This window comes from Saccostrea cucullata, unplaced genomic scaffold (assembly GCF_032062105.1).
Source record: "Saccostrea cucullata isolate Sc308-1 unplaced genomic scaffold, CSIRO_AGI_Scuc_v1 ctg22, whole genome shotgun sequence".
NCBI classification, from domain to species: Eukaryota; Metazoa; Mollusca; class Bivalvia; order Ostreida; family Ostreidae; genus Saccostrea; species Saccostrea cuccullata.
In genome coordinates this window covers 5,052-17,976 of record NW_026936725.1, presented here as the reverse complement: position 1 = coordinate 17,976, position 12,925 = coordinate 5,052, and the positions used below count along the sequence as shown (strand labels likewise).

Sequence of the window (12,925 nt, the reverse complement as noted above, 5' to 3'; positions counted from 1 at the left end):
TTAAATTTAAAATGAAACTTAACAACATGACAAGAGGAAAGCTTAAAATTCTAAAAAAAAATCACCTAATGAAACAATAACCTCTTTTACAGTTATTAAGACTTCATTTTTCAAATTTATACCACAATCTTTGTTGTTTACGGAAGTGGGGGTAGGGGAATATATTTATAGACAAAAATAACAATAAAAAAATCCCAGCTCACTTTTTTCACCAGTTCCAAAGACATTTAGAATTAGAAGATTGTATTTTCAAAATCTGGTAATGATTTAAATCCCAATCTCAATGAAAAACACCGTTTACCCCTATTAAAAAAGAGCTTGAATTGAAAGTAATTAAATTTTTAAAACTGATATTAAAATGATTAGTCAATTACCCTTGAATTATTCTTTACATTGCAAAAATATGTCCAAATTACCATGAACATGGCATTAAATGAATGTAAAATGTAGGCGGGAATCAAGAGCTAGCGAGTGTAGTTTTTGTCTGGTATCGGAACTATTAAGTCTAAAGTGTTAAAATAAGATTTTTCAGACATTGAACACGCTGCTAGTAAATATTTGAGCTCTAAAATCTAATCATATTAATCTCCTCAGCAGGGAAAAATGCAAAAGCATGTTTTTAATGTACATGTAGGTACTGAAGGATAGTCATACGTCTTTAATCTGAAAAGCACAACCAAGAGGTCATTCCATAAAAATGACAAATAGTTCATGCAATTTTCGTGATCTATATATATTATTATAACAGTAACTTGATCCGAAGGGTCGTATCACGTCGAGTTGACAGGCGCGGATCATCAGATCTAACGAGACGCGAAGCGTCGAGTTTGATCTGATGATCCGCGCCTGTCAACGAGACGTGATAGGGCTCTTCGGATCAAGTTACTGTTATAATGATAAATTTATTATATACCCCCTCATAACTAGCAAAATATAGCAAAAGAAAACTTTAGAGATCAATTTCATTACATTTATCCATAAAACAAAGCATAATAACAAGGGACTTTTTAACGCGCAAGAAAAATAACGTCATATTTCTGCGTACTACGTCATCAGTTTCAGAGAGTGGTGATATGGATTCAGAAAACAACATGTTGGTGATCCGGAAAATCGGATCACGACGTCACGTGATAGCGTAAATTCAACAGTAAAATTGGGTGATACACATTAGGTATATAATAAAATAATGTGATCATTGCCTTTACTTGTTTCATTTACTTCAGATTTCTAAACACCTTTACACGTTTGCATAAAAAAGAAAATTCTGTCAATTCTTTTTTATATATAATTTTCATTATTTTCACAGACTCTATTAAGTAAGAGCGAGATCGTGTTAAATTTCAAATTATTTTATAATTTGCTCATTGGAAGTCTTTTGATAACATAATCACGAAAGATTATATGTTTTAAATGTTCGAATTTTTCTTTAAAAAACATTCTTCTTCGAAAACATCTAAACAAAAACTAGAGATACTGTGAGCAATGGGCTCACTAAATGATACCCCCCGCTTCCCATATGTGTATAAATGGCAGTGTCCATGTTTTGCTATGGGAAACCCAAAATATGTGTCTGATCAAAAAGTAAAATAGGAGGTGCACAATGGCAATATGTAATAAAGATTCTGTGAAAGTTTCATCAAATTTCATTCAGTGGTATGAGAGGAGTTGCGGATAAGAGATGGGTACTCCAAAGCGTAACAGACGGACGGACAGACGGACGGACGGACGGACGGACGGACGGAATTAACGATTACTATATACCCTCCCGCTTTTCAAGCGGGGGGTATAATGATAATTTTTGTCACAAGCTTTGTAATATGCACCTTACGTCAAATCTTGCAATTTGCAGTACGTTTTTTGCTAGATCTCCAACAATATCAAATAATAGGAGCACAGCCGTGTGGCTTAAAAATGTCAATTAATCAGTTAAATGACGTCAAAAGACAAACATGCAATTAACTGGCTCGGGTTTAAAGAGAAGCAAAACACATCTGATTAAATTAGATTCCTTAAGAAACAAGGAAATTCAAAGAGTTATGGTTCCCCTCTTCCGGTGTCTCATACAAGCTTATTAAATTAAAGAGCCATTAACTTTATAAGTAATTGAAATTCAAAATCACGTAATGTATATACACTGTATTAAAGCAATTTCTTAAAGGTAACATATAGGTCCATCGGGCCGAGTGTTTGTATATTTGTTTGGTATATTTGTTTTAAACAAATTGAAAAAAAAAGTTTAAAAAATTAACTTTGGCGATTTCTTTTACATGGCATGTGACACGAATTTTTCACAATCTGCCATAAATAGTAGTAATGTTTATTTATTATAGTGACATGTATTAAGGGACTCCGACCCTCAGCCAGGAAGGACAACTCCTTAATTTATAATTTAATTCAAAAAGTCTTTAAATGAAGCTTGAAAATTAAATATTTTCATGCAACAATTTTCATTATATGCCTCTCAATGTGCTTCAAGGTTCTTTGCAAATCACTTCTAATTTCATATCATGTTAATAAGCATTGGTATCTAGAAATGCTTCTAAAAATTTCTACTTTTAATTAGACCTTTCTGAGAAGTTCAAAGAACCTTAAAGCACAAGCAATTAAATCATAAATTAAAGAGTTGTCCTTCCTGGCTGAGGGTCGGAGTCCCTTAATACATGTCACTATAATAAATAAACATTACTACTGTTTATGGCAGATTGTGAAAAATTCGTATCACATGCCATGTAAAAGAAATCGCCGAAGTTATCTTTTTTTTAATTAGGTCAAGCATGAAGGTCAAGGGGTAAAAATTATAGCATGCGCGGAAATATCACGTAACAGCCAATGCACGGGCGAAGCTTCTTATGCATTTCCAACTATCGTTGATGTCCTGGCATACTCTACTAACTAGACAGTGATTCCTTTTACTTTTACATGTATATTCATTTCATTGTGAAAAAAAATGAAAATCGAGATTTTAAATCTGTTTTTTTTTAATGCAGACTAATAATCTAGATTTAAATTACAAGAAGCCTTTCATGCCAACGTCATAAGTCTCTGCCCACTGACGTCACACACAAACACAACTGCATAGATTTACATGCATTTCAGCCCTGCTCAGTGCCAGACACTAAATCGCTTGGCGAAATTTATATTCCGGTAGAATGATCAAGCAATCAATTAGACAATCTTTCAAAGAGTTTAACAGAGAAAATAAAAAGGAATGAAAATTAAAGGTTATTCCGTTTTATGGAATTGAAAATCCATAAATACTAAACAAAATTATATAACATAAATAAGACAAAGTATTTAAGGAATCACTCTAATTTGTTGGGTATGCCAGGGTATCAACGACAATGGGAAACATGGGATATATATTTTTTGTCTTTATACATTTAATTTTGAAATAAAATTATGAATGAAGATCAGAAATGTTGTCTAAATACTACACGAGGCCTTCCATGTCTATTTCAATTGTGCCACCCAACTGATGTCAGACACAGAGACAGCCACAGGAGATTTATATGCCTATTAGGCCTTCGTGCCTCCTGACCTTTCGCTTAGGGAAATTTAGATTTTGAATCAACTCTGATGACTTTCAAAGTATGGGGCGCCGTTTTAATATTTTTAGGTATTTTCTGATAAAAAAAAAAATCCAAGAATTCGTGATATCAGGGAATAATTTTTTTGATATCAAGATTTCAAATTCCAATTTTCTGATATCAAAAAATGATTAGTATTTTCTGATAGCACAAAAACGATTTTTGATACCAGAAAATAAGAACCATGTAAAATTACGACCAACTTAATGAATGGTCTCCGTGATGAGCATTCAGCTTCCCGCCACATAAATTTGTTATTAAGACTTTATTAATCAAATCATTTCATTTCTTCTTTTTTTTGGGGGGGGGGATACGTTTACAGACAAAACCCCAGCAAAAATGCTCTTTTCTTCACCAGTTCCAAAAGAGTTTAGAAGTATAAAACATTCTATTTCAAAATCTTGTGATGCTTTAAAGCCGGATTTCAATTGAAAAGACCTTAACCCTTCATTCAAAAAGAGTTGAAATTGAGAGTAATTAACTATTTTACACTGATATCAAAATGATTAATCAATTACCCTTAAATTCGTCTGTGGATTCAAAAGAATGTTATGGCCAAATTACCATGAGCATTGGATTAAGTGTAACATGCAGGCGGGAATCGAGAGCTAACGTGCGCAGTTTTTGTCAGATATCGGAGACAAGTCTTAAGTGTGAAACTTTTTTTTCAGACATTGAACACGCTGCTAGTAAATATTTGGGCTATAGAATCTGATCATATTAATCTCATCTTCAGGGAACATTCAACAATTTGTTTTTTTTATGTACATGTAGGTACTGAAGGAGTAGCCATGCTTCTTTAATCTCAAAAGCACAAACAAGAGGTCATTTCATAAAAATGACAAATGGTTAATGCAATTTTCGTGATCTAATAATGTGATCATTGCCTTTATTGATTCATTGACTTCAGATTTCTAAACACAATTACACGTTTGTATTAAAAAAATTCTGTCTCTTCTTTTTATACTTTTCATTATTTTCACAGATTCTGTTAAATAAGATAGAAATCTTGTTAATTTTAAGATTATTTTGAAATTTTCTCCTTGGACGTATTTTGATTAATTTAAATAATAACGAGAATGCATAATCTATATATAAAATGTTCGAATTCAAAAAAAAAAAAAAAAAAAACATATTAAAGAAAATGAAAATTTTTGTCACAAACTTTACTACATTCAGCTTACGTCAAATCTTAATCTTACGTCAAATCTTACATTAAATAACAGGAACACATCTTTGTGTCACGAGCAAAACTGTCATTTAATCAAATAAATAATTAAGTTATTGAATTTTAAAAAAAATTCATAAATTAATTCTCATACATGTATAATAAATTAATAAATTGGCTGAGGTCTAAAGAGAAGCAAGAAACAAGGACATTCAAAGAATAATGATCCCCTGCTTTCAGTGTCTTAAATTAGTGGATGGGTTGCAATTTATAGGCATTGTTTATGGCATATTGTGAACTTTTCGTTTCACATATCATGTAAAAGTAATCAAAAAAATTGTGAAATTTAGGTCATGCATGAAGGTCAATGTCAAGAAACTAAAAAATATTAATAGCATGCTCGGAAACATCTTGTGACAGGCATTGCACAGGCGAAGCCCCCTATACAATATTTATTTCATGTTTCCAATAATCATTGATGTCCATGGAATAATCTACTAATTATACAGTGATTCCTTATATATATCCTTATATATATATCCATTTCATGTTGCAAAAATGTAAATCAAGATTTCAATCAATTTTTTTTAAATACAGATAAATAGATGTAAATAAATTGCAAGAGACATCTCATGCCAACTTCAATGGTCTCTTCCAACTGACGTGAAACCAAAAAAAAAATAATAAAATAAACAAGAGGCCCATGGGCCTTAAAGGTCACCTGAGCATTATGCAACAACTTTACAGATTGAATTTGATTCATGTTTTAAGCCAGATGCTATGGCATTCACATAGGCCTTTCAACTGCCGCTAGGGGTCGGTGTTATGAACGATAACTCACTGCTGAAACTTGTTTAGAGCAGGTTCGGGGTATCTAACTGTTTACACGCAAGGCAGTTTTTAGCATTTTCCAAGTGTTTCTTTCCTCTCTGTAGAATCCAGTGGTTCTAAAATTTAGCACCAATGTTAAACTTATTTACTGTATAGTTGCGGACACCGGTTTACTGCATATAATTAAAATTTTTAATTAAAATAAAAAGTGAAATCTACCCTCCCTCTCAGTTCTAACCTATTTAAATTTTTATACTCGGTCGTTCCCCTTCGTGCTTTGTAACACAAATAAGATGATCAATTGTTGCGTTTACTTGTAAATATATATTTTTTTTCTTCATAATAATCGTCAAAGAGAGTTAAAACTATTGAATATAGTCTGTTCCCCATTCATTTGACCCTGTTATTTCAGGTAGAGTGAAGGCATTCTCTTTCTCTTGGTCAAAACTTTTGTACTGTGTACACTGTGTACAAAACAATGTAATTTTGAAAGAGGCACCATTGATCATCATAACTATACACTTAGCAGTTGCTTAGTTTGGTTACTTAATACTCATAGGCGGGGTAGGGGAACAAACAAATGCATTTAAACTGATCAGTAATATTCAGCAATAATCAGTAGTGGCCCTACCACACAGGAACCCCTGACCCTTAGCCCTAGATCTGCACACTGCACAATTTTTGAAAAAGCATCTATGTCATTCCTATAAACGATAACTTATAAATAGGCACTAAGTTAGTCATTTTTCACACCTGAGTTACCTGTCCTTAAACACAACATCGGAAAAGTCAATTATAAATGATTAAACTTTTTAATAATGTAATTAAAAGTATGCATAAGTTATTATCTTTTTTTTATAATTGCATATACCTATAAATCTATCTATACAATGTTTTTTACCATATGTGCAACTTGAAAAATTAGTTGAAAGGCCTAGCAGATATCAAACAATTCGTTCATTTTCAGTCTATAAGTACAGCCCCCCTATATGGTACCCCTGACCCTGGGGCCTTGAAATTCACAATTCTGGACGATTAGGGCCCTTGCTCATAACTATAAAGGTAGTTCATCTGCTTAATACCCAGGAGCAGAGAAGATTTTTTTTTATAGATTTTATGTATTTTCACTATATAAACAATAGAGCCCCCCCCCCCCCCCCCAACACAGAGCCCCTGACCCTGGGGCCATACAATTCACAATTTTGGTAGAGGCACTCTTGCTCATCAAAACTATGCACTTAGTTAGTTTATTTAATACCCAGGGGCAGAGAAGAAGATTTTCAAAGAAATCATGTATTTTCACTGTATATAATCAATAGAGTCCCCCCCCCCCCCTAACACCAGAACCCCTGACCCTGGGGCCATAAAATTCACAATTTTTGTAGAGGCTTTCTTGTTCATCATAACTATGTACTTAGTTAGTTTATTTAATACCTAGGAGTAGAGATGATGGTTTTCAAAGAATTCATGTATTTTCCCTATATAATCAATAGAGCCCCCACCCCCCAACACCAGAACCCCTGACCCCAGGGACATAAAATTCACAATTTTGGTAGAGGCACTCTTGCTCATTATAACTATGTAGTTAGTTAGTTTATCTAATACCTAGGAGCAGAGAAGAAGATTTTCAAAGAATTCATGTATTTTCACTATATACATGTAATCAATAGAGCCCCCCCCCCAAACACCAGAACCCCTGACCCTGGGGCCATAAAATTCACAATTTTGGTAGAGGCACTCTTGCTCATCATAACTATGTACTTAGTTGCCAATGGTTTATTTAATACTCAGGAGCAGAGAAGCAGATATTCAAAGAAATAATGCATTTTCACCATATACTTATTTAGCCCCGCCTAGCACAAGAACCCCTGATCCCAGGGCCATGAATTTCATAATTTTGGTAGAGGACTCAATGCTGATTACAATCATGCAAACAGTTTGACTGCTTGATGTCCAGGAGTAAAGAAGAAGATTTTTAAAGATTGCATTAGTTTTAATGGTTTTGGCCTCACCCCACAGGCCCCAGGAGGGGCAGGGATCATGAAATTCACAAGTTTTGTTTCCCTTCAACCATAGATGATTTGTGCCAAATTTAGTTGAAATTGGTTAAGTGGTTGCAGAGAAGAAGCTGAAAATGTTTAAATGTTAACGCACGACGCACAACGCACGACGCAGGACGACGGACGAAAACAGATAGCAATAGGTCACCTGAGTTTACTCAGGTGACCTAAAAATAAAAGCGGTAACGGTAGCCTTGTGGTATAGCGTTCGATTCTCGTTCGCAGCGCCGCGTCATACCTAAGAGGTAATCAAACGTAGAGACTGTTCCTTCGCCAAGCGCCTGGCACTAGAAGTGAAAGTCACGGGTCCTACATGTACGGATATGACCTTAAAAACGTAGGTCCCGTATCACGGCAGGCGTTGACATGATAAAGAACCCTCACTGCTCAATGGCCCTGAGTGCCGAGTATAGGTCTAAATTTTTTTGAAGCCATTCACCGGCAAACGGTGACGTCTCCATATGAGTGAAAAATTCTCGAGATGGACTTTAAACAAGATATAAACAATCGGTCAATCAATCAATCAAACAAAACACAACCTCTTGAGGTTTAAGTTCGTGGGCAATGTTAATCATCTTTATATTACTCACTAGAAATGTAAATTTACATGCAAATTAGTCCTGCTTAGTGTCAGACCATAAGACAGAAGCTCAAAATTTACATGCATGTTAGGCCTTCTTACCTTCTGACCTTCGGATCGGCGAAATTTATATTGGGAATCATGATCAACTCTTGGGACTTTCAAAGAGTTATCAAAAAAAATAGAAAAATAAATATTTCCAGTTTAATACATGCGGCTGATAGGCATTTATGTAAAGGCTAACAAAGTTGACATCTTATAATACAAAAAAGTGCAATATATATACATGTACATATTCGCAAAAATAGTTGAAACGCCTATTAGAATAAAAGGAACTTAGCTTAGTTTAAATAAAATGTTATTATATTTGTAATAGATGCTTGTGTATTTGCACACGAGTCCAGCTTCACACATTTTCATGTGTGTGCACGAGTCTCCCATGAATGGAACATTTGAAAGGATGATAAGAACAACATGCTCAATTTTAAAGACATATAATTGCCAGTCAATATCTTACCACTTATAATCAACTAATCACATTGAAGAATGAATGTTAAATTGATTGATTTTATGTTGTTTAATGTTCCTCTCGGGAATTTTTCTGCAAATTTTGTCCTTTGCTGGGAACTTAGGACCATTGAACAGTGTAAGGTCTTTTGGTGAAAGTACCTATTGCGACACGGGACCTCGGTTTATACGGTTTTAAGGGAATTCCGGTATATGTACTATAAAATCGATGACATTTCCTACTATGTATTCATACTTTCAAATTATGATATCACTTTTTCAAATGACTCTGAAACTAATACATTTGAATGGTACTATAAAAATGATAGATACACTTAGGAATTGTGACTCAAAAAGTGTCATTAAGAAATATACCACTCTATGGAATTTACACGCACTTTGTAACTATACAGGGATTAACTGTAACACAGAAAAGTTTTATCTTTAAAAATACGACTTTCACAATCACGAAGAGTTATCTATCTTATATACTAGTAATCACTATAATTAAATAGAAATGCATATCGGGTTATGGAACCGATTCTATCTGACATACAACTGTATAGGTCTTTCAAATCTGAGGATAAGCTATGTTAATAATAAATAATTCCCCGATCGTTCCCTAGTCCTAAGGTTCCATGTCTTCAGCTCCTTACATTGTTATTCTCAGGTGTGCCTTGATAGATTTTCCTTACACATATTTAAAGGACGCTCTAAACACTGCACACGTAAGAACTTTATTTATAGGATAATTTTATGAAGTTAAAGTGATCTGCCCCAAGATGTAAGATTAAAGAAATTGTTTTTTTACAGTTAATTACATGATCTGTAATAACTTAAAACATTTTTAGCATTATATTAGACCAAGAGTAAGAAATTTAATTAATTATTTTTTTAATTTTCCAAATGTAAGTAAACAACAGTGATTTCTGCTTACAAATATTCCATTGTCTTTGAACATTTTCCCCGTGCAGTTAAGGTACGTACCCTATGTTCTAAATTAAATGTATGATATAGTCTCAATATGCATATCTTTATATGATTTTTTTTCGTTGAGTCCCCCCCCCCCAAAAAAAAACCAGTTTCTGTTAGTGTTTAGAGCTTCCTTAAACATGTCATAGATTATGTTAGAATTTATTAATACTTGTGCAAATTTCGGCAAATAATGTACGGTCATTGAATTAAATTGTTGAATATATGCCCAAGTAAGCTATACAAATGCACGAAAGCTTGCTATTATTCTCAAAATAAGTTCAATTGCTTCTATATTATATAGCCTAACTTAAATATCTCTCCTTGATTTATATTATCTAAATGAAATAATTGAAATTCATAAGATTTTTTTTCAGTATCAATATTTATCTTGTCAGCGCAATTTTTTTGGCGCAGTTACCTCTCCTTATTTTGGCACGAGTTATCTAACCTTCAATTATTGCAGCCCGGAGGACCGGGCTGCTCTATACATATAAGTTTAAGTGTTTGTGTATGGGGATTGGGGTGGGAGTAGTTAAAGGTTTTCTAAACATTGAAAAGATTGTTAATCAGAGTGTTCTTTCCAATCATAAATTACGAGTTACATAATATATTTACTTCCATAAAGAAATCTGTAAAAATATATATGTTTTTCATATTTAATATATAAAGTTACTTAACATTTACTATCGAAACAACGACAGGTCCCCTTTTTTAGAACATCGAATTTTACTTCTCGGATAAAAGCGTACTCTGCACAGTTAGTGTTTTATATTTCCAAAATTGAAAATTAATACATTTTTAAATATAAGTGATGTATGTGTCTAACTTCAATTTATATTTTATGCAGCCAACATTTAATCAAGTTTAATTAATCTTGATCAAGTTTAAAATGGTATCGTTTTTCATTGATTTTTATCCGACTACAAGTTTATCTATCGTCTCCATCAATTAGACGCACGACTTTTTACACACATCGAAGCGGTTTGTTGATCAAGATTCATTTTTATTGTTTACTTTATATATTTCCCGGGCGGCAATTGATGGCTACATCAATGTTTTCTTGTATATAAAGAAAGCACTCATGCGGCAAACTCTCTCTTTGCCGGCTACACGCTAGTTGCAAGGTTGGTGTTGTTCAAATTTTAGAAAACGAATAAGTATAGAAATTTAAAATAGATTTTTGCTAAAGCCTTGATTGCTATTAATTATTTGTTGAAATTGTACTGCTTATTTATCTATTTGTTAACAATACAAAGGTTTTAGACTAGGTCAGATGGATTTCAATTTTAATTTTTTTTTTGCATCACCATGTGCTCGCCACCATCTTTGTCCCTAGTAATCGAACATGTATTTGATAATAATTTTATAGCTTTATAGCTTATAATTAATAAACGAATAAATAAGAACAATGCAGCGGAGTATTTTAATTGGTTGCTAACTAAAATTTAAAAACGTGACTTAATAAGGTTGATACCACTGTCTACAGAATTCCTATGAGTTATCGCCCGTTGTCGGCGTAACGCTTAATTTTACCACTTTCTCAATTGTAAGTAACTTGTTGATATATATATATATTTTGTACTTGTATCACCAGAGTAAGGGTCCACATGTAAATTGGAAAACACAATAAACATAATAATACAGATTTTGTTTTTAGGATACTGGCCCATAAAGTTGGTAAGGTTATAGAGGGAAAATAGTGCCTTGAGCTTATCGACCCTGAATTGAACTGGCAAAAGGGGGAAATGAATTTTATTTGTAAATCGTTAAATGTCAAAGTCAATTTTAATTTTTTTGCATAATTGGACAAATTTTGTTTTAAATTAACGTTTTAATTTTGTTTTTTGGGGGACTCAACATGCCACGCGCAAAGCGATCAATTAAGGTAGACCACCACAACGATTTGATCCAGCTGAAACAACGATGGAGAATCGGGGTTGCACAAGAAGGCTGTTGGACCGAACTCAAGCAACCCCAACCCCTAACATGCAAACCCATCCAGAAGCTACGTATATACCAGGTCCATCTAGTCGACCCATGCAGCCTCTGCAGCAGACCCAAGATGAGGCCCAACCACTGCCTGCGGCCACAACACAACATCAAGTGAGCCAGCAGTCAATAATGCAACCTGCTCCAATACCTCTGCAGACCCAACATGAGGCCCATCCATCGCCGGCTGCCACAATACATCATCAAGTCAACCAGCAGCCAGTAATGCAACCTGGTCCAATACCTGCGCAGTCACTGCACTACATGATCCCCCAAGCCCAACCACAGCAGACTTTCTCGACAGGTCCATCGCATCAACCCATTCAGCCTCAGCAAGCCCAACAACAGACTCCCACGACACAGCAAGTACAGCCCCAGGTCCAAACAAGCAACGATCAGGAAACTGTGCCAGTGCATTCGGTTCATAATCTAGGTATGCACATTAACCAGTCATTAAAACAACAAGCAAATTCAAAGAATTGTGGCCCCCCGCTTTCGGTGTCTTTGTGGGTGGGATGTCATTTTTTATGACATATTGTGTCAAATCTTGTCAAAGGTAATGCACATGTCAGATATGAAAGCCCTTTCTCTTCTCAATCAAAAGTAATAAGGAAGTGAACTTGATGACCCCGTATGACAAAATAGATTATATATATTGGTAGTTTCTTGAGAAAAGCCTTGCCACAAGTATTACATACGTGAAGTATGAAAGCCCTTGCCCGAACCGTTCAAAAGTTATGGCCAAGGCTAAAGTTTTTTTTAAAAGAAGGTCAAACTCCAAGGTCAAAGTCAAGGGATCAAAGTTCTTGGTATCCAATGAAAGGTCTCCTCATAAGGATTACATACGTGAATTATGAAAGCCCTAGCCCTTACCATTCAAAAGTTATGGCCAAGGTTAAAGTTTTTTCATAAGAACGGAAATCTCCAAGGTCAATGTCAAAAGGTCAAAATTGTTGGTATTCAATGAGAGGTCTTTCCACAAAGAATACATATGTGAAATATGAAAGCCCTAGTATCTATCATTCAAAAGTTATGGCCAAAGTAAAAGTTTGGAATTTTTGTGTAAAAGTAGGTCAAACTCCAAGGTCAAGGTCAAAGGATCATAGTTCTTTGTATCCAATGAAAGGTCTCCTCACAATAATTACATATGTGAAGTATGAAAGCCCTTGCCCTTACCATTCAAAAGTTATGGCCAAGGTTAAAGTTTTTTCATAAGTACGGAAATCTC

General features: G+C 34.2%; 1 protein-coding gene across 1 annotated transcript; it reads left to right on the top strand.

The window, feature by feature from the left end:
• The first annotated feature begins 11,631 nt into the window (after nt 1-11,631).
• Nucleotides 11,632-12,367, top strand: LOC134246338 (uncharacterized). The gene is made up of 2 exons (XM_062728688.1): nt 11,632-12,130; nt 12,360-12,367. The coding sequence occupies exons 1-2, from the start codon at nt 11,632-11,634 to the stop codon at nt 12,365-12,367; spliced, it is 507 nt and encodes a 168-aa protein (XP_062584672.1).
• Nucleotides 12,368-12,925: the final 558 nt, after the last annotated feature.

Excerpts from the sequence above, each read along its gene's own strand:
- LOC134246338 (XM_062728688.1), top strand. The coding sequence starts at position 11,632 with ATGGAGAATCGGGGTTGCACAAGAAGGCTGTTGGACCGAACTCAAGCA.